The sequence below is a fragment of the Odocoileus virginianus genome, chromosome 4, assembly GCF_023699985.2.
Source record: "Odocoileus virginianus isolate 20LAN1187 ecotype Illinois chromosome 4, Ovbor_1.2, whole genome shotgun sequence".
NCBI lineage: Eukaryota > Metazoa > Chordata > Mammalia > Artiodactyla > Cervidae > Odocoileus > Odocoileus virginianus.
In genome coordinates this window covers 8,707,855-8,731,231 of record NC_069677.1, presented here as the reverse complement: position 1 = coordinate 8,731,231, position 23,377 = coordinate 8,707,855, and the positions used below count along the sequence as shown (strand labels likewise).

The 23,377-nt window shown below is 38.4% G+C and overlaps 1 protein-coding gene and 1 pseudogene across 1 annotated transcript; one reads left to right on the top strand and one right to left on the bottom strand.

Moving 5' to 3' along the window:
• Window positions 1-2,727: 2,727 nt before the first annotated feature.
• On the bottom strand, window positions 2,728-21,436 carry ARGFX (arginine-fifty homeobox). Its single transcript, XM_070465885.1, has 5 exons — window positions 21,409-21,436; window positions 18,192-18,323; window positions 12,475-12,555; window positions 6,398-6,546; window positions 2,728-3,305 (listed from the first exon to the last, which is right to left on the bottom strand). Exons 1-5 carry the CDS (start codon window positions 21,434-21,436, stop codon window positions 2,898-2,900), a joined length of 798 nt encoding a protein of 265 aa, XP_070321986.1. The 3' UTR covers window positions 2,728-2,897.
• Window positions 12,934-13,519, top strand: LOC110137641 (ras-related protein Rap-1b-like; annotated as a pseudogene).
• Window positions 21,437-23,377: the final 1,941 nt, after the last annotated feature.

Sequence of the window (23,377 nt, the reverse complement as noted above, 5' to 3'; positions counted from 1 at the left end):
TTATAAGGGGCTTCCCAGGTGGCGCTGACTGCCAACGAAGGAGTCATAAGAGACATGGGTTTGATCCCTGAGTCTGAACAAACCCCAGAGGAGGAAATGGCAACCCCCTCCAGTATTCTTGCCTGGAGAATCCCATGGATAGAGGAGCCTGCTGGGCTACAGTTCATAGGGGCACAAAAAGTCAGACAGAACTGAAGTGACTTAGCATGCACACACATTTCTTTATAATGTTTTTTATTTCTGGAAGGTTGGTAGTTATGTCCCACCTTTCATTTCAGATTCTAGTAATTTGATTCTTCTTTCTCCCTGGCCCCTTCCCTCTCTTCCACTCCTCTCCCCCTCCTTCTCCCCTTCTTCTCAATCTGGCTAGCTTTGGTTTCATTGATTTGCTCTATTGCTTTTATATTCTCTATTTCATTTGTTTCCACTTTAGCCTTTATTTCCTTCCTTATGCTTGCTTTGTATTGACTCTGCTCTTCTTATGCTAGTTTCTTAAGGTCAAAAGTTATTGATTTGAAAGCAAAACTATGGAGATAACATTTAGTAGTTGCCAGAGGTTAGGGGAGAGGGAGTGACAAATAGGTGAAGCACAGAGGATTTTTAGGGCATTGTAATATCCTATAAGATACTGTAATGGTGGATGCATAACAATTACATATTTTTCAAAATCCATATAATGTACAACATTGAGAGTGAACCCTAATGTAAACGCTGGACTTTAGATGATAAAGATGTATCAGTGTAGATTCATCAATTGTAACAAATGGACCACTCTGGTGTGGGTTGGTGATAGTGGTGGGGAGGTTGTGTGTATCTGGGATCAGGGGCTATATGGGAAATCTCTGTACCTTCTCCTCATTTTTGCTGTGAAATTAAAACTGCTCTAAAAAATAAGTCCATTAAAAATCAAAAGTAATTTTAAAAAAACAATTAAAACATCTCACAAATTAAGAGCCCATGTCTCTCCCCTAGATCTGCAATCTTGCTCTGCAGGATCCCTGTGATGGCCCAAAATGTGATGGGTATCAGGACACTCAAACCTTCTACTCTCACTATCTCTATTAGTTTCCCCCGTATATGCTGATTTATTGTTGTTATATGCTACCAAATTATTCACGTTATAATTTCTCCCATGTTTAACTAATTACTTAGAAATTTTCTTTTACTTTATAATGAAGGAGAGGTTAGAATTTCTAACTAAATTACCTTTTGATCAAAGAATGCTATTTGTATGTTATTAATTCATTTGTGTTTGTTAAGATTTGATTTATGGTCTGTTAGTCATTACGTGCTTGAAAAGAATGTGTATTCTCTACCAGTTGAATGAAAAAGTCTACATACTTTCATTAAAGTGAGCTTATTAACTGTATAGTTAAAATCTCTACCCATACTAAATTTTTATCCACTTATCCTATGGATAAAATCATCTATTATGATTATGCATTTCAGTTTCTCCAATAATTTTCATAAATTTTTAATAAAATTGATATATTTGGGGAATATGACAAATGTACAAATTCATTTGTATACAAATGACTCATTTGAAAAGACCCTGATGCCGGGAAAGATTGAAGGTGGGAGGAGAAGGGGACGACAGAGGATGAGATGGTTGGATGGCATCACTGATTCAATGGACATGAGTTTGAGTCAACTCTGGGAGTTGGTGATGGACAGGGAGGCCTGGCATGCAGCAGTCCATGGGGTCTTAGAGAGTCAGCCACGACTGAGTGACTGAAATGACTGACTGATACACATTCAGAATTACTATATTTTTCAGGTTAATTGTTCCTTTTATTCTTTGTTTAATATACTTTTACTTTCAACAAAATTTTTTGCCTTAAAGTTTAATTTAACATACCAACATAACTATGCCAGCCTCCCTCCTATTAAAAAAGGTTGATTTTGAGATCTTATTCTTTATAGGCTTTTATAGCTATAGATTTCTAAGCACTGATTATAGGCATCATCCCATAAGTTTTGGTGTACTGTGGTTCTGTTTTCATTCATCTTTGCATGTATCCTAATTTTCCTTCTGATTTCTTCATCCATTGGTTTTTTAGGCGTGCCTTTTAATATCTATATGTTTGTGAATTTCCTGAATTTCTTCTATTATTGATTTCTAATTTCATCCCATTGTGTTTGGAGAACATGTTTTATATGATTTTAGCCCTATTAAATTGATTATTTTATGGCTTCAAATGCCTTTTATTCGAAACATCTTCAATGTCCATTATTCAAGTTAGGAAGTTTTCAGTACAAAGTTCTTAATTTTCTTAGTTAATTCCTAGACATTTTATATTTTTCATTGAGAGGTTCTTATTTCGTTATGTTTCTTTTTTATTGGTTTGAGAAGTGCTATAAATTTTGTATGCTAACCATGTAGCTAGAAAATTTGCTTAGCTGACATTTGAAATATGAGTTTATAAACCTGCTGCCATTAAAAGTGGATGACCCTTAGAGGCTGTTGACCTTTTAAAAAGTCAAAGGTAGTTTTTGGAAGAGGGAATTTTGAAGTCTCATTGGCCATCTATGGGTCTGGAAAGGCCTCTCCAGCAAGAGTCACAGGGCTGATTGTATACTACTGAGCTATATTTGGGGGAAACTCCCTGGTTTTTACAATATTTACATGGAAATCAAAGTAACACTGGGCCAAATGTTTGGGTTAAAAACAGACAAATGAAAGAGCATGCAAGAAGATCCTTTTTCTATACTGTGTGATGTTTATTAGTACTTGGATCAGAGAAACCCAAAGTGCACCATAATGGAGGGGTTCTGGAATTCCAGGCTGTTCTGTGCACTGTAGACTGCAAAGCTCCAGCTTGTCACACTGAAGCAGGTCTGCCCAGGAAATAAACCTACACCTGGATCAGCAAAGACTCTAAGAGAAGAACTCTATTCTAACTGGGCCTTGTCGGTGAGAGATACTGATACAGAGAATAGAAGGAAGAGTTGGTGATGTCATCCTCATCGGGAAAACTGTACAGTTCCATGATTTGGGTGATATCAAATGCATCAGAGTACAAAGCAGGAACTGAGGCCACTAGCCTCTCCAATTGAGGATCTTGCATTTGGACATCACTTGTAGGAATCTCCATGATCATAGAATCCCCTGCCCAGGGGAAAGGGTCTAAGGACTGAGGTGAGAGGGAGTTATAGGAATCTGAAACTGCAAGGAGAAAAGAATGAGGGCTGGTTGATGCTGTGGGCACATCTTTGGCTGGAGGGACCTGGCTTGGTGGCTTTGGTGATTGCTGCTCTTGCTGCTGCTGCTTCTTCATTTTGAACCGCCGGTTCCTGAACCAAATCTGGAGTGGGGGAAGAGAGAAAATTATGATCTGTTACTGGAGAAGGGGTTTGAGGCTTCTCCTGAGTCAAAAAAATCAGATTGTAACTCTCATGTTCTCTCCAAGTCACTATGATACTGAGTCTGAAAGAGCAGAGGTAGGTATGAATGGAGTCAATAGTAACATTGAGGGATCTGGGCTGGGCCCTGGAGGAAAAAGAAACAAAGAAAGGAAGTATTTTTCAGAGGTTGTGCTGGGAGCTCAGAGAAAAGGTCCTGAACTCTAGAGAAGCAAGGGAGAGTTGCAGAATTTGAACTGAAGGATAATCAAGGATTATTTTAGAAGGCCTCTACAGTGACATATTAAGAGGTGGCAAGAATACACAGAAGAACTGTACAAAACAGATCTTCATGACCCAGATAATCACAATGGTGTGATCACTCACTTAGAGCCAGACATCCTGGAATGCGAAGTCAAGTGGGCCTTAGGAAGCATCACTATGAACAAAGCTAGTGGAGGTTAAGTTATTCCAGTTGAGCTATTTCAAATCCTAAAAGATGATGCTATGAAAGTGCTGCATTCAATATGTCAGCAAATTTGGAAAACTCAGCAGTGGCCACAGGACTGGAAAACGTCAGTTTTCATTCCAATCCAAAAGAAAGGAAATGCCAAAGAATGCTCAAACTACCTCACAATTGCACTCATCTCACACGCTAGTAAAGTAATGCTCAAAATTCTTCAAGCAAGGCTTCACCAGTATGTGAACCATGAACTTCCAAATGTTCAAGCTGGATTTAGAAAAGGCAGAGGAACCAGAAATCAAATTGCCAACATTCGCTGGATCATCGAAAAAACAAGAGAGTTCCAGAAAAACATCTATTTCTGCTTTATTGACTATGCCAAAGTCTTTGACTGTGTGGATCACAACAAACTGTGGAAAATTCTGAAAGAGATGGGAATACCAGACCACCTGACCTGCCTCTTGAGAAACCTGTATGCAGGTCAGGATGAATGGAACAACAGACTGGCTCCAAATAGGAAAAGGAGTACATCAAGGCTGTATATCGTAACACTGCTTATTTAACTTATATGCAGAGTACATCATGAGAACTGCTGGGCTGGATGAAGCACAAGCTGGAATCAAGATTGCTGGGAAAAAACATCTATAACCTCAGATATGCAGATGACACCACCCTTATGGCAGAAAGTGAAAAGGAACTAAAGAGCCTCTTGATGAAAGTGAAAGAGGAGAGTGAAAAAGTTGGCTTAGAGCTCAGCATTCAGAAAACTAAGATCATGGCATCTGGTCTCATCATTTCATGGCAAATATATGGGGAAACAGTGGAAATAGTGTCTGACTTTATTTTGGGGGGCTCCAAAATCACTGCAGATGGTAATTGCAGCCATGAAATCAAAAGATGCTTGCCCCTCAGAAGGAAAGTTATGACCAACCTAGGTAGCATATTTAAAAGCTGAGACATTACTTTGCCAACAAAGGTCCATCTAGGCAAGGCTATGGTTTTTCCAGTAGTCATGTATGGATGTGAAAGTTGGACTATAAAGAAAGTTGAGGGCCGAAGAATTGATGGTTTTCAACTGTGGTGTTGGAGAAGACTCTTGAGAGTCCCTTGGACTGCAAGGAGATCCAACCAGTCCATCCTAAAGGAGATCAGTCCTGGCTGTTCATTGGAAGGACTGATGCTGAAGCTGAAACTCCAGTACTCTGGCCACCTGATGCAAAGAGCATTGGAAAGACACTGGGAAAGACTGAGGGCAGGAGGAGAAGGGGACAACAGAGGATGAGATGGTTGGATGGCATCACCAACTCAATGGACATGAGTTTGGGTAAACTCTGGGAGTTGGTGATGGACAGTGAGGCCTGGGGTGCTGCAGACCATGGGGTCATAAAGAGTTGGACACGATTGAGCAACTGAACTGAACAGTGAACAATATTGTAACAAAAATTTGGGGGCTCAGCAGACTCAAAGGTTGTAGTTGTCTATTGACAGTCTTGTGATAAATGATTGCAGAGTTTTGCTAGAGAAGACCCTAAATGAGAGTCTGTCTGGATGACAGTATTTCTCTAATGTGAATTCTGTTGTGCCTCTGGAGTTCCAATTGCAGTGATACTATGCATTATCTCTGTAACCCAGTCACTTTGCTCCCAAACCTCAGTTTTCCTCATCTTTTAAACTAGATGATAATAAAGCCAACATGTATTAATACAGTGTGCCCAGCTCAATACTATCACACAGTCAGTTCAGTCAGTTCAGTTGCTCAGTCGTGTCCGACTCTTTGCGACCCCATGAATCTCAGCATGCCAGGCCTCCCTGTCCATCACTAACTCCTGGAGTTAACTCACGCCCATCGAGTTGGTGATGCCATCCAGCCATCTCATCCTCTGTTGTCCCCTTCTCCTTCTGCCCCCAGTCCCTCCCAGCATCAGGGTCTTTTCCAATGGGCCAACTCTTCGCATGAGGTGGCCAAAGTATTGGAGTTTCAGCTTCAGCATCAGTCCTTCCAATGAACAGCCAGGACTGATCTCCTTTAGGATGGACTGGTTGGATCTCCTTGCAGTCCAAGGGACTCTCAAGAGTCTTCTCCAACACCACAGTTCAAAAGCATCAATTTTTTGGCACTCAGCTTTCCTCACAGTCCGACTTTCACATCCATACATGACCACGGGAAAAACCATAGCCTTGCCTAGATGGACCTTTGTTGGCAAAGTAATGTCTCTGCTTTTTAATATGCTATCTAGGTTGGTCATAACTTTCCTTCCAAGGAGTAAGCGTCTTTTAATTTCATGGCTGCAATCACCATCTGCAGTGATTTTGTAGCCCAAAAAAATAAAGTCTGACACTGTTTCCACTGTCTCCCCATCTATGTCACATGAGGTAATGGGACCAGATGCCATGATGTTAGTTTTCTGAATGTTAAGCTTTAAGCCAACTTTTTCATTCTCCTCTTTCACTTTCATCAAGACACGCACACAGTAGGGACTGAAGAAATGAAGTGTTACTACTACTACTGTTTTCCGGAGGGAATTTCCAGGCTGAATAGTAAGATGCTATTTAAATGAGGGTTCAAAGCACATCTCCAGTGATCAGACAGACCTTTACTGTTGATTCCGGTAGATTGAGTTTTAAAGCAAGTTCTCTCTGGAGGTTTTTATCTGGAAACATGTTGCAGCTAAACAGAGCCTCCAACTCCTTATACTGTGTGTGTGTGAATGAGGTGCGCTCATGACTCTTCTTCCATTTTGCTGTGGAGTAAGAGATAGAGAGGAGGTGGTCACACAACACAATTGCCTTCTAACTCAAATCCCCCGGAACACCACCGCTGTAAATTTCCTATGACTTCTCTCCCCCTCAACCAGGCTTGGAATCCAGATTAAGTAAGTTCCCGGGTCTTGATTCTAGGAGGCTGAGTCCTGTGAAATTTAGTTTGTTCCTGTTGGAAAATGTTACCTCTTTAATTTTCTGTGTACTCAGTTCTGCCTATCCTGCCTAACCTCAGGGCAGTGAACAGTGATCTCCCTTGCCTTCTTTCCCACACTTTGATTCTTTTAGAAACTGAGAAGGAACCTCATGTTCCCTGCCCCTGAATATATAACACATTCTTCAAAGTGGTTTCCTCTTTTTATTTATCTAGCAGAAACCCAATCTATCTCATCTGGAAAATGGGATTTTTCTTCTCCAGGCTTTATGAAGCTCTATTCACTCCTCTGGGAAGAGGTTCATAGAAATGAGACATAACTAAAGATGTGGAGACAATTGAAAAACTATATAATATTTTTTTAAATGGCAATGGAGAGAAGGAAATTTTCTAAGAAACCAGGATTTAAAAAAATTTGCTGAAAAAGAGAAAAAGTGTTGCAGACACTGAATAGACTAATAACAACCGCCCCGAAACATAGGTAAGTTATAGAATTCAAGCCAATGCTGTGCTAATTTTCCTGTTATATGCCTGTTTCAGTACAAGGAGGAAACCTTCACTTGGGTCTCACTTCTGTATTTGAAGTTCCTAACATCAATACTAAAATCAGACAAGAATAAACACTATCAATAAAACTATAAAACTAATACCACTTATGAACATACATGGAAATACCTTTTATAAACATATATTTAATATAATCACATATTTGTTGTTTTGTTGTTTAGTCACTAAGTCGTGTCTGACTCTTCTGTGATCCCATGGATTGTAGCCCACCAGGCTCCTCTGTCCATGGGATTTCCCAGGCAAGAATATTGGAGGGGGTTGCCATTTCCTTTCCCAGGGGATCTTCAATCTTTCTGACCCAGAGTCTCCTGCATTGGCAGGCAGATTTTTTACCATTGAGCCACCAAGGAAGCACAATCACATATATAAATGTACATATGCCTAAACTTACAGTATCTAATTTAATTTTAAAGTTCATATACAAGTATTTTAAATCAAATATATAAAATATTGGGCTTCCTAGTTGACACTAGTAGTAAAGAGTCCACCTTCCAATGCAGGAGATGCAGGAGAACTGGGTTTGGTCCCTGGGGTGGAAAGATTATCTGGAATGGGAAATGGCAACCCTCTCCAGTATTCTCTTGGAAAATTCCATAGACAGAGGAGCCTGGCAGGCCACAGTCCATGGACCTGCAAAGAGTCAAACATGACTGAGCATAGCACATCACAGCATATAAAATATTTATAAATATTTATTTTTCTACTCACAATTTACAAAACTATTCAAACTGTTTGCATTTACCTTAAATAGCCATATCTTCATTGACACTCTGATCCTATTAATTAAAATAGTGTAGTTTTACCAGGCACATAGTCTTTACTTTGAAATAAATTTTTTGTGATACAGCACTTTTGTAATGTGTTTATGAAATGCTATTACTAGAAATTTCATTTTAAGTTACAAGAAACTTATATTAAAAGAACTGTTTTGCCCCCACATTCATCCGGTAGGGTATATCTGACCTCTACAACTTACTAGTTACCATATTCTTTAAAACAAGAAAATGTTTTGTTCATGTATTTGGGTAAGTCATGTATGGAAATAGTACAAGATTGAAACCATCTTTGTTCCCCAGCCACTTAATTACTCTCTAGAGCTGTTCTGTATACTGCTGTAGCCACCACTCAACACAGCTATCAAACACATAAACGTACCTAGCTCAACCAAGGTACTGAATTTTTAATTTTATTGAATTTTAGTTTAACTTTATTTTTTTTTCTTTTGAATTTTAGTTTAACTTTAAATGCTGATATTTAATCCAGTTATTGGGAAACATTGTAGTATGCTTAGAACAGCTTGCATATATGAATATACTCTTTCAACTGTGAATTTTATGAACTCAATGCAGAGTAAGTATTTCTGATGAAAATATAGTGTTTAGATTGTGATATGCCAGTAAGTACAAATTATTCCCTGGATTTCAAAGTTTTGATATGAACAAAAGAATGTAACTATCTCATTGGACTACATTTTGTCCATTTAGCAAAAAGATGTTATGGGTTAAGATGTGACATCTTATATATATAATATCAGAGTTTTAATTATGTATTAAAAATAAAAGTAAAGGCTTTAAATTTATTATCTCTTTGTATATTAAACACATATAAAAGTAAATTAAAAGCTCAGGTGATAAAATGGAAAAGATTAACCTTTGTGTATATGTTTAACTTTTTACATACTCTTAAATTATTATCAGCTTGCTCTGTGTTTTTTGTAATGTTATCCCTTTCAGTAAGGCTATAACATTTTTTTTGCCTGAAAGATTTATGCCTATATCTTGGTGTAATAATCAAATTCTTCTGAAAACTCCTTTCTGGTATTTATCAAATGGATCTTGGAGCTGTTGATTGTGGCTTCCCAATTATCTGTGCACAAAGATTCAGAAGGAAGATAGCAGGTAATTATCAGGGCTTAAGACAAGGAAGAAACCACCACCCCCTCCCCAAACATAAATAAGGATACACTGTAAAGTTCAGCAGAACATTCTGAGAAAAGCCACCTGGGAAAAAATGCTTTTAGACCTACAAAAGTTGAAATAACCCATGACCAGCCAATCTGTACTATAGGATATATTATAGGTCATCCTTCAGACAGAAGGAAAATGTCATCAATCTGAAAGGACTTGTATCTGGAATATACATCTCAAAATAAGACAACAAATATTCCGATTAAAAATCCTATTATTCTAGTTAATAGATTTGAATAAGCTTTTCAGTGAAGAAGATGTATAAATGGACATGCGGAAGAATGTAGAGAAATTGGAATGTTTGTACAACGGAAACTGCAGGTTGGACTGTGAAATGATAGAGTCACTTTGAAAAACTGTCTGGTAATTTCTTCCTAGGAATCTATCCAAGGGAATAAGAACATTTATCTATGCAAAGATGTATACCCAACTCTTCATAGCAGCATTGTTCATAACTGCCATGTTGGTAACAATCCAAATCTCCTTACTGAATGAATACACTACACAAACTGTGTATTAATCCAATGGAATGCCATTCAGCAATAAAAGTAATGGATCACTGATGCATTTTACAATTTGAATGAACCTCAAAATCACTAGGCTAAAGAGATACATATTTGCTGAGACTGAATGATAGACTCACGAAATTATACTATTCTGTCCTTATTTTATTTTTTTGGCCACACTACACAACTTGTAGGCTCTTGGTTCCCCAACCAGGGATTGAAACCAGGCCGCAGCAGTGAAAGCACCAAAACCTAACCCCTAGACCACCAGGGAACTCCTCTCTGCTTTTGTTTACATTCAAAATTTTCTATTTAGTAAAATGTTAAATAAATAAGCAAAAAGTAATATTCAGTGATTATTTTTTCCAAAAGGAAATGGATTCATCCTGAGATGGAACCATTATGAGCAGGAACTATGCTTGTTAAGGTAAGTGCTGCAAGTGAAGTGGAGTTTGTTGTTCATTCGCTCAGTTGTGTTCAACTCTTTGTGACCCCATGCACAGCAGTACACCAGTCCCTGTCCTTCTGTCCTTCACTATCTCCTGGAGTTTGTGCAAACTCATGTCGATTGATTTGGTGATGCCATCCAACCATCTTATCCTCTGTCGCCCCCTTCTCCTCCTGCCCTCAATCTTTCCCCAGTGTCAGGGTCTTCTCCAATGAGTCAGCTCTTCGCATCATGTGGCCAAAGTATTGGAGCTTCAGCTTCAGCATCAGTCCTTTCAATGAATATTCAGGGATGATTTCCTTTAGGATTGACTGGCTTGATCTCCTTGCAGTTCAAGGGACTTTCAAACATCTTCTCCACATCACAGTTTGAAAGTATTGATTCTTTGGTGTTCAGCCTTTCTTATGGTCCAGCTCTCATATCCATACATGACCACTGGAAAAACTATAGCTTTGACTATATAGACCTTTGTCAGCAAAGCAGTGTCTCTGCTTTTTAATATGCTGGTTAGGTTTGTCATAGCTTTTCTTCCAAGGAGCAAGCATCTTTTAATTTCATGGCTGCAATCACCATCCACACTGATTTTGGAGCCCAAGAAAATAAAGTCTGTCACTGTTTCCATTTTTTATCCATCTATTTGCCATGAAGTGATGGGACCAAATGCCATGATCTTAATTTTCTGAATGTTAAGTTTTAAGCCAGCTTTTAAACTCTCCTCTCACTTTCATCAAGAGGCTCTTTAGTTCCTCTTCACTTTCTGCCATAAGGGTGGTGTCATCTGCATATCTGAGGTTGTTGATATTTCTCCTGGCAATCTTGATCCCAGCTTGTGCTTCACCCAGCCCTGCATTTCACATGATGTACTCTGTGTAGAAGTTAAATAAGCAGGGTGACAATATACAGCTTTGATGCACTCCTTTCCCAATTTGGAACCAGTCCATTGTTCCATGTTCGGTTCTAACTGTTGCTTCTTGACCTGCATACAGATTTCTCAGAAGGCAGGGAAGGTGATCTGGTCTTCCCATCTCTTGAAGAATTTTCCAGTTTGTTGTGATCTACACAATCAAAGGCTTTAGCATAGACAATAAAGCAGAAGTAGATGTTTTTCTGGAGCTCTCTTGCTTTTTCTATGATCCAACAGATATTGGAAATTTTATCTCTGGTTCTTCTGCCTTTTCTAAATCCAGCTTTTACATCTGTAAGTTCTTGGTTCACATACTGTTGAAGCCTAACTTGAAGGATTTTGAGCATTACCTTGCTGGCATGTAAAATGGGAGCAACTGTGTGGTAGTTTGAACATTCTTTGGCATTGCCCTTCTTTGGGATTGAAATGAAAATGGACCTTTTCCAGTTTGTGGCCACTGTCCTTTTCCGAATTTGCTGTTACATTGAGTACAGTACTTTAATAGTAGACATTTTGTTACAAAGTGTAGTTTTCTAGGAATGTGATCACAGACTAGTTCAACTCTTCACCTTAGTTTCATCAATAAATGGAATGCGCTGAATGTCTATTTATAATAAGAATTGTAATGTATTATATGAATGTATTAATTTAAGTCATTACTACACATGAAACAATAATCCATACCACATCACGTGTACCACAGTAATGTTTTATTAATTTTGTTATTGTAGAATATTTGTCAGTAAAAATGACGTCTTTGCTTGAAGTTCAAACTACATTTAACATGGACTATGTAACTTCATCACATTTCTGATAATTAGTTCATTGCCCATGACTCTACTGATCTTTTATAACAATCAACCTACTCAGCATATCAAGCATAAATTAGGGAAGTATTGCCAGTTAATTAGCTAAATGATTTTATAGAAAACAATTCTTCTATAAGATTTACTGCATGTGGCATGAGTGCACACACAAACACACACACACTGATATATATAAGACAGATGACTGATAGAGACCTACTGTACAGCACAGGGAACCCTATCATATATTCTTTGATAACCTATATGAGAAAAGACTCTAAAAAAGAATGAATATATGTATAACTAAATCATTTTTCTGTACACCTGAAACTAATCCAATAAAATTAAAATATTTTAAAAAATCTAATATGTTGAGGGAAAAGGGTTGCATATCAAGTTTCTTTCTTCAAACAAATATTTGGTGGATTCCCACATGTCTACTGAAATAAAAACTAATTAATACTAAAAACAAAACCAAAAAACCGTATTGCTCACTCCTATTTCCCAATATAATATGAAGAGGAGGTATACTTTCTCTAAAACTAACAAATTTATACCTTTCACTTTTGAGGGCCCGGGTTTGATCCCTGGTCGGGGAGTTAAGATTCCACACGTCGTAGGCCGTGATGAAAAAAGTCCTATGTACAATAACAAAAAATACATGTTATAAAATGCCTAAGAATACATTTTAATGAAATGTGTAAGGACTAGATGAAATAAGCTATAAAATTGTTTCAAAGAGCATAAATGATTTGAATAGTGACTAAACATTAAAAATGTCAACTTCCCCTTCCAAATAACCATATAATTTCATTTTAATCTTAATCAACATCTCAGCAGAAATTTTTACTGAGCTTGACAAGCTGATCCTGAAATTGAGAAGAGAGGGCAAACCTTGCCCAGAGTCAGGCTTCTAAACAAACCAGCCCTGGCAGCTGCAGCAACAGGTCAGACTTGGTGGCAGAAGCCTCGACGCAGAGGGAGCTCAAGGCTCTTGGTTGCAGGGCCCCGGGGACGCTGTGTGAGGTACTAGCTCTTACAAGTTTGCACTATGTGTGAGTATAAACAAGCAGTTCTTGGTTCAGGAGACATCGGAAAATTGACTCTCACTGTACACTTTATTCAAGGAATTTTTGTTGAAAATGTAATCCTGCAATAGAAAATTATTATAAAAAGCAAGATACAGTAGATGCAAAACAGTATACACTTGAAATCTTGGATAATATAGAAATAAGCCCTTTACAGTAATGATAGATTTGTTCATGAAACATGGACAAGGCTTTGCTTTATTTTATTCCTATACAGCATAGTTCACATTTAATGATACTTAAGATCTGAGAGAACAGATTCTTTAAGTTAAAGACACTGATGATGTTCCAAAACTCTTGTTGGTAATAAGTATGACTTGGAAGATGCTGGAGTTGTAAGAAAGGAACAAATTGAAGTCTAGCAAGAAAATGGAACAACTGTGTGTTGTTAGACTCCTCTGCAAAATAGAAAATAACTGTTAATGAGATATTTTATAACCTAGTGTGGCAAATTAGCAGGAAAACTCCACTGTCTGGGAAGGCCTGCAAAAAGTCTCCATGTTGTCAGCTTTAATATGCTAAATGCATTGTAACTCTGAGCCAACTTGGAAGAAATGTTGTTCAATACAACAGTGCTACCAGTTATAGACTTCTTTGAGTGGTATTGACATTTTTAAAAATATTGTCTTCCAGTCAAGCACACAGAATGTCTTTCTGTGTATTTCTGTACTCTTTATTCTCTAACCTGGGAAAATATCAAGATTCAAAACTGAAGTATGGTTTCTACTGAATGCATATTGCTTTTCACCATCATAAAACATTAAAGTAGAAAAATCATCAGTAGAACCATTATAAGTCAGGGACTGTCTGTACATATTTCAGAATTTATCAAGATACAACTTTGACTAGGAAAACTTTAAAGTTGTTTACTTTGCTGCCTGAATAAAATGAGAGTTCTGTTACTAAGATACAATTTATAAAATCTGTGTATGTACACAACTACTCTCTCTCTGTAAAATGATTTTTCCCACTTACCCACAATATTGGACCACAATATTCTTGTGTGATATTGTGATGGATAACACTATATATTTTAGTCTTTGTCCATGACTCCTGGCTCACAACTCCCCAAGTTCTTAGAATTTCCTAATCCATAAGAGCAATGGGAGCATCTTTTGTTATAATACTTTTGTCTTTTTTCCCCAGTTTTTGAAATTTCCCCAGAGCCATAAAGGTGAAATGGGTGTCTTGATATTTACATTAAGCTCCTTTCAACCACAACTGGCTTCATGTTAATGAAGTGGCCTTAACTGATTTTGTTAATGAGGTGACTTTTGGAAATCTTCTAAAGATGGGGGACTAGTTGCCCAGGGAACCAACCCTGATTAGAGGACTGGAACTTTCAACCCTATTGATTTTTAGGGAGGGGAGAGGGGCTGGAGTTTGAATCAATTACCAATGGGCAGTGATTCAATCAGTTAAGATTATGTGAGGAAGCTTCCATTAAAAAACCAAAGAGGATGGGGAGGGTTCAGAGAGCCTCTAGGTTGATGAATTAGATCACATTCATAGGCTGCCTAGCCATATCTAAACTCGTGAGCACAGAAGCTCTTTTGTTTGAGTCCTATGTATGTCTTCATCCAGCTGTTGATTCCTATTCTTTAATATCCTTTGTAATAAAATGGTACTCAGGTAAGTAAACAGATTTCCTGAGTTCTCTGAGCCACTTTCAAATTAATGAAACCCAAGGAAGGTGTCATGGGAACCTCTGATTTATAGCCAGTTGGTTAGAAGCACAGACAACCTAGTCTTGTGACTGAAGTAAGGGTAGTCTTATGGGACTAATCTCTTCACCTATGGAATCTAATGCTTTCTCTGGGTAGATAGTGTCAGAGTTGAGTTGAATTGTAGGATACCCAGCTGGTGTCAGGAGAAACGTGAGAGAAAAAAACCTCTATAACACATTATCAGGAGTGTCAGGATTGTATTCTGCCTTGGAAAAGAAGCTTTCTGTATTTTTATTTCTCTTTGCTTCAGTCTTTCTCTTCTAGAAAAACATTCTCATTTGCTCTATATCTTGTGTTCTCAGTTTATCTATCATAATTTGATTAGACATGGGCCAAAGGCACTTGATCTTGATGTGAAGTTTATAACTTCCCCCTTTATGATGGGGAATAGTTTTTGAATATATTTTTGAAAAGATATATAAGAGATATAACAGGGAATTCCCTGGCTTCCCAGTGCTTAGGACTCTGCACTTCCACTGCAGGGTTCCCGGTTGGGGCCAAACAAACAAATGAACAAAACCCCAAAACCAAGAACACCAAAATCACAATTAGTTGTTGAACAACCATAGACAGAAAGACACTGGAACCCACCAAGAAAAGATACCCCACATCCAAGGACAATGGGGAAACTCCAACAAGATGGTAAAAAGGGCACAATCACGATAAAATCAAATCCTATACTTGTCAGGTGACCCACAAACTGGAGAACAATAATACCAAAGAAGTTCTTGCACTGTTGTGAAGGTTCTAAGCCACACATCAGACTCCCCAGCTTGGGGATTAGCAAAAGTACTGAGAATTCCTAGGGAATCTGACTTTGAAGGCCAGTGAAATTTGATTACAGGACCTCCATAGGACTGGGGGAAACAAAGACTCCACTCTTGGGAGGCGCAAACAAACCTTGTGTGCACCAGGACCCAGAGGAAAGGAACAGTGACCCCATAGAACAGTGAGTCAGACCTACCTGTGAGTGTCTGAGGATTGCTGTGGGTCAGCAATTGCCCACCATGTGGACAGGGGCTCTGGCAGCAGCAGTCAGGTGTAAATCCTCTTGGAGGTTGCCAATAGCCATACCACAGAGCCTGTAGACTCCAGGACTGGGTTACCTCAGGCAAAACAACTAACAGGCAGGGAGTGCAACCCACCCATCAGCAGACAATTGACTTAAAATTTTACTGAGCATGACCCTGGCCACCAGAGTAAGACCCAGTTATCCCCACAACCAGTCCCTCCCATCAGGAGGCTTGCACAAGCCTTTTATCCTCATCCACCAGAGGGCACAAGGACTACAGTCCCATAGCTTCCAGACCTAGTACCACAATCACAGAAAGCTAACCAAAATAAGAAATAGGATTATGTCCCAGATGAAGGAACAAGATAAATCCTGGGTAAATGGAATGGATAGATGATCTGGAAGGTGAAATGGTGGAAATCACTGTTGTAAAACAGAATATAGAAGAATGAAAAGAAAGAAAGACAGCCTAAGAGAACTCTGAGACAACATTAGATGCGCCAATATTCCCATTATAGATGTCTCAGAAGAGAGAGAGAACAACCCTGAAAAAATATTTGAAGAGATAATAGCTGAAAACTTCCCCAACATGGGAAATGAAATAGTCAGCCAAGTCCAGGAAGCTCAGAGGGACCAGGCAGGCTAAACCCAAGGAGGAACACACCAAGACACATACTAATCAAACTGACAAAAATTAAAGATAAGATGTTAAAAGCAACAAGGGAAAAAAGACAAATAACATACAAGGGAAATGCCATAATGTTATCAACTGATTTCTCAACAGAAACTCTACAAACCAGAAGGGAATGGCACGATATATTCCAAGTGATGAAAGGGAAGACCCTACAACCAAGAGTACTTTCCCCAGCAAGACTCTCCTTCAGATCTGATGGCAAAATCAAAAACTTTCCAGACAAAGTTAAGAGAATTCAGCACCACTAAACCAGTTTTACAACAAATGCTAAAGGAACTTCTCCAGGCAGGAAACACAAGAGGAGGAAAAGATCTACAAAAAAATAAACCCCATACAATTAACAAAATGATAATAGGATCACACATATAGATAATTACCTTAAATGTAACTGGATTAAAGGGTTTCCCTGGTGGCTCAGCTGGTAAAGAATCTGCCAGCAGTGCAGGGAAACCTGGGATCGATCCCTAGATTGGGAAGATCCCCTGAAGAAGGGAATGGCTACCCACTGCAGTATTCTGGCTTAGAGATTCCATGGACTATAGAGACTATGGGGTCGCAAAGGGCTGGACATGACTGAATGACTCTCACTTTCACTTTCTTTCAAGTGGATTAAATGCACCAATCAAAAGACATAGACTGGCTGGGAGGATACAAAAACAATACGTATACATATGTTGTCCATGAGAGACACACCTCAGACCTACAGACACTTACAGACTGAAAGGGGATGGGAGGAGGTATTTCATGCAAGTGGAAATCATAATAAAGCTGGCATAGCAATACTCATATGAGACAAAATAGAATTTAAAATGAAGACTGTTATAAGAAACAAAGATACTACATAATCATGAAGGGTTCAATCCAAGAAGAAGATATGACAATTACATATATATATATATTCAACATAGGGGCACCTCAATATGTAAGGCAAATGCTAACAAACATAAAGGGAGAAATTGACAGTAACACAACAATAGTAGGGGACTTTAATATCCCACTTTCATCAATGAACAGATCAGACAGAAAATCAATAAGGAAACATAGACCTTAAGGAGAAATATCATATGAAATTCTTTATATTTGGAATCTAAAAAGAAATGATACAAATGAACTGACAAAACAGAACGAGACTCACAGACTTAGAAAACAAACTTACATTGCCAGGGAGTGGAAGGAATAGTTAGGGCCCTACTTTCACGTCACTTGGGAAGATCACGTGGAAAAAAAGAAGTGAAAATTGCTAAGTTGTGTCCTACTCTTTGCGACCCCATGGACTATACAGTCCATGGAATTTTCCAGGTCAGAATACTGGAGGGGGTAGCTGTTCCCTTCTCCAGGAGATCTCCCCAACCCGGATCTCCTGCACTGCAGATTCTTTACCAGCTGAGCCATAAGGAAAGCCCAAGAATACTGGAGTGGGTAGCCTATCCCTTTTCCAGAGGATCTTCCTGACCCAAGAATTGAACTGGGATCTCTGGCATTGTGGGTGGATTCTTTACAAACTGAGCTATCAGGGAAGCCCTATTGGGAAGATCAGGTACACACTGTAATGGATACATGTATGGCTGAGTCCCTTTGCTGTTCACCTGAAACTACCATAACATTGTTAATCGGCTATACCTCAATGTAAAATAAAGAGTTGAAAGTGAAAAACAAAAATAAGAAAAGATAAATAGCTATTTTAAAACAAATCCAAAATACAATTAGAGGGTCCCATGTAAAGAGGGCAACAGTGTAGGAGAGTTACACTCACTGGCACCAGCTGGTATTTGTGAATCACCCTGGAAGTTCATGCTAGAATCATCCATGTAGACAAAAGGGTCTGGCTGGGGATTCTCTTGGACTATTTTGCTCATCAGGGGTGCTGACATCTGGCAAGGGAAGTCTTTATGAGAAAGAAGACACTGATGAAGTCATTCATTCACTATAAAGCAATGTTTTCAAGAGGACTAGGTTTGCTATAGCAATCTCAGACAAATAAGGTTAACCCCTGGGGTCTCCACCTCTGATATAAATGATTCACATTTTATACCATAGAAAAATACTCCAGATGTATTAATCAAAAATGAAACTTTGGAAGTATTAAAAGAAAATGTGTGCCAAACCCTCAGAATGGGAGAAAATAATAGTAAATGAAACAACTGACAAAGGATTAATCTTCAAAATAAACAAGTAGCTCATTCAACTCAATACCAGAAAAATGAACAACCCAATCAAAAAGTGGTCAGAATACCTAAATGGACATTTCTCTAAAGACATACAGATAGCTAATCAACACATGAAAAGACTCTCAACACCACTCATTATTAGAGAAATTCAAATCAAAACTACAATGAGGTATCACCTCACACCAGTCAGAATGGCCATCATCAAACAATAAATGCTGGAGAGGGTGTGCACAAAAGGAAACTTTCTTGCATTGTTGGTGGGAATGCAAATTGATACAACCACTACAGAAAACAGAATGGAGAATCCTTAAAAAACTAGGAGTAAAACTACCTAACATATGACCGAAAAGTCCCACCACTGGGCATATACCCTGAGGAAACCATAACTGAGAAAGACAGATGCACCCCAATGTTCATTGCAGCACTATTTATAATAGCTAGGACAAGGAAGCAACCTAGATGTCGATCGATAGATGAATAGATAAAGAAGTTGTGGTACATATATACACTGGAATATTACTTAGCTGTAAAAGGGAATGCATTTGAGTCAGTTCAATGAGGTAGATGAACCAAGAGCCTATTTATACAGAGTGAAGTAAGTCAGAAAAAGACAAATAACATATATTAATGCATATATATGAAATCTAGAAAGATGGTACTGATGAACCTATCTGCAGGGCAGCAGTGGAGATGCGGACATAGAGAATAGACTTGTGGACTCATGGTCGGGGAAGGAGAGGGTGGGACGAACACTGAAACATATGCATTACCATATGTAAAATTATATAGCCAGTGGAAATTTACTGTATGATGCAGGAAGCTCAAATTCAGTGCTCTGTGATATCCTGGAGGGGTAGGATGGAGTGGGAGATAGGACAGAGGTTCAAGAAGGAGGAGACATACGTATACCTATGGCTGATTCATGTTGATATATGGCAGAAACCAACACAATATTATAAAACAATTATCCTCCAATTAAAAATAAACTTAGAAGACAGACAGTAGAACAGAATCTCTAAAGTACTGAGGTAAAAGAATTGCCAACTCATAATTGTATATCCAGAAAAATATCTTCCAGTGAAGGACTTTCCTGGCAGTCGAGTGGTTAAGACTTAGCCTTCCAATGCACAGGGTGCAGGTTTGATCCCTGGTAGGGTAGCTAAGATTCCACGTGACTCATAGCCAAAGAACCAAAGTGTAAAACAGAAACAATATTGTAACAAATTCAATAAAGACAAAAAAAAATGAAGGTGCAATGATGACATTCTCAGATTAAGAGAAACTGTCAGGTCTGCGGCAGTTAGTCCTGATCTTTAGAAACATTAAAGCAAGTTCTTCAGGCTAAAGGGAAAATTAGAACTTTAGGAGTGAAGAGCCACAGAAATAGTAAATATCTGATTAATATAATAATATTTGGAGATGTTTTCCATGTCACACATTTAAATGCTTCATATACGTGATTCATTTAAACTCAACAAACACATGGGGAGAAGTACAGTTGTTAGTATCCTCTTATAAATGAAGGAAAATTAAGATCTTAAAGTCTGTGCAGCTAGACAAACTGGAAAAGAAGGTTTTATTAATTCCTGTGTGTAGAATATAAATGCCCACACACTTCCCCAGGAAGAGCATCTTGAGAGTCTACACCTTGCGCATTCTAAGTTGCCTCAGTCATGTCTGACTCTTTGCAACCCCATGGACGGTTGCTTTCCAGACTCCTCTGTCCATGGGATTCTCTAGGTAAGAATACTGGGGTGGGTTGCCATTTCCTTCTCCAAGGGATGGTCCTGACTCAGGGATCGAACCCACATCTCTTGAGTCTCCTGCATTGGCAAGCGGGTTCTTTACTACTAGCGCCACATGGGAAGCCCAAGTCTACAGCTTAAACTGGCATATTAAACAAAGAAGCATAGGTTTCATCAGGGCTTCCCCTGGTGGCTCAGTGATAAAGAATCTGCCTGCCAATGAGGGAGATATGGGTTTGATTCTTGGGTCGGGAAGATCCCCTGGAGAAGAAAATGGCAACACACTCCAGTATTCTTGCCTGAACAAGGACATGGACAGCACTTACTCAGCAAATATTTATTGCCTGCCTTCTACAGCCTGTTCTTATCAGACTGGTAATTCTGCAGTGAACAAAACATACAAAAACTGCTTCTATGATGGAGCTTCTTATGATGAACAGTCTAATGAGGACTTTTCAAAGTCCAAGCTAGCACAAACTGGGAAAGTATGCGAGCCCTGTGAAGCAGACACCAACCTTCATAACAAGGAGTCTCACATTTACTCCCTGAGTTTCAGAAAGCAATCAGATTACCTGATCTTCCCTCTGTCCTCAATTTACAATGCTCTATCAGTCTCCTCTAATGGGGATGGAGCTGAGTGATTTGCATCTTTTTTTAAAAAATAATTTTATTTTTATTTTTGGCTGCACTGGTCTTCATTGCTGCCCGCAGGCTTTCTCTAGTTGCGGTGAGTGGGAGCTACTGTCTAGCTCCAATGCTTGGGCTTCTCATTGCTGTGGCTTTAGGCACAGGCTTTAGGCACGTGGGCTTCAGTAGTTATGGTTCCCTGGACTCTAGAGCGAGGGTTCAGCACTTGTGGTGCTTGGGTTTTGCTGCTCCACTGTATGTGAGACTGAACCCGAATTCCTTGCACTGGAAGGCCAATTCCCATCCACTGTGCTACCAGGGAAGTTCCCGATTTGCATCGTTAATTTTGCTCCTTTGGTCTTTTAAATCCTTTTTGACCACTTAAACCCCACATTTTGTAGCCCTCCCCTCCACCCCTTCCCGTGCTCACCTGTCATGAATTCCCTTGGAGTGCCCATTTTCAAGCTGATTTATGTGCCTCTTTATGCAGCTCCTTAAGTGTGTCCTTAGGTGAAATACCCTGTATTTAAATATAACCTGATACCATCAGACCCTTGCACCACCCAGACACATCCCTATTGTCCCACCCTTCGTTCATTCAATCATTTATTTATTCAATAAAAGTCTGCTTAGAGACTAACTAACTGTTGCTGTAAATAGTCATTATTCTCTTTATACTCAGACACCCTACCTTTGACTAACCCTTTAAGCTGGCTCCTGTGTCCTTTGATACCACCATTTCCTTACTTTTACACTTGCATTATTTAACGTTAAGGTCTGTCTCTTTAAAACAGCAATTCAACTGGAGACTTTTAACTTGGATTAAGTCCATTAATGTTTGATAGGATAATGACTAGTAATGTATGTGGACAGGTTTCTACTTCCTTATCTTTGTTGTTTTTTGTTTTCTTTCTATTTTTTTTTTTTTTTACTTTTCCTGCCTTCTATTGGATTGGTTACATGTATTCCCCAACCCCTTCCACAATGGTGTATAAGTTATATACAGGGCTTAAAATTATCATTCATTTTTTCACATAAATATTTAAAATATTTTGACTTAAAAATTCAAACACTAATCTGTTTCTATATATTTCTTCCAAACAATAAAATGTTCTTTGAATTTTTAACAGTGAATTCCCCATCTTCAGTCTTTTGTATTATTTTTGTCTACTATTTTACCTCCTTTTAAAAAATTTTGTTGAAATATAGTTGATTTACATTGTTGCATTAATTTCTTCTGTACAGCAAAGTGACCAAGTTACCAAACTTGCTTTTATACCCTTAAAAGTCATCATTATTATTTTTGTCATAAATATTTAACCATAGATTTAACCATAGATTTATCAGGTTCTTTGGTCATTATCATTTTTTTCATCCTCCTTTTTCCTCTTGGGCACAGTTTTATTCTTTCTGGAGTAGCATCTGGAAAGCATCTGGAGTAGCATCTGGAGTAGCATCTGGAAAGCATCTGGAGTAGCTTTTTTGTGATGGTCTATTAATTGTAAACATTTTAAAACTTCCTTTGCCTGAAAATATATTTACTACATTGCCAATCTTGCATAATAAGTTAGGTGACTATATAACTCTGCTGAGATGTCTGCTTGAGATGTCTGCTGAAAGGCAAACTTTTATTCTTTTATAGGTATTTTTTCTCTACTCTCTAGTTGCTTTTAAAAGAATTACGCTTTGTCCATAGTTCATATTTTTTACCTCACAGTGTCTAGGTTGGATTTATATTTATCCTGTCCATATCTCATTACGTCTTCAATCTAAACAGTCTTGAGTTTCGTCAATTATGGAAATTTCCGAGTGATTAATTCTTTGAATATTAGCTTTTTTCTGTTATCTCTACTAGCTTCTTCTGGGATTGCCATTAAATTTATACTAGACCTTCTTTTCTTAATATTTTTTAACTGCTGAGCTCTAGTTTAGCCATAATGCTTTATATTTTATCACTCTGGCTGATGCTTGCTGTTGACCTTTAATTTTGATTTCTCTGTGGTGCTTTGCCACCCACCCCTGCCACCATTTTCCTCAAAATGATTGAAGGCGTACTCGTTCTTTCATTAGTTTTTTCATTCATCCACTCGTCACTTATTTTTCTCTCAAATTTATTAATTTATAATTGACATAATAACATATTAGTTTCAGGTATAGACATAATGATTCAGTATTCGTAAATATTTTGAAATGACCACCACAAATCTAGTTAATATCCTTCACCACACATAGTTACAAAACTTTTTTTTCTTGGGATGAGAATTTTTAGATTTACTCCCTTGAAAAATGAAAGTGAAATTTAGTCACTCAGTCGTGTCTGACTCTTTGTGACCCCATGGACTCTGTGACCCCACCAGGCTCTTCAGTCCGTGGAATTCTCCAGGCAAGAATGCTGGAGT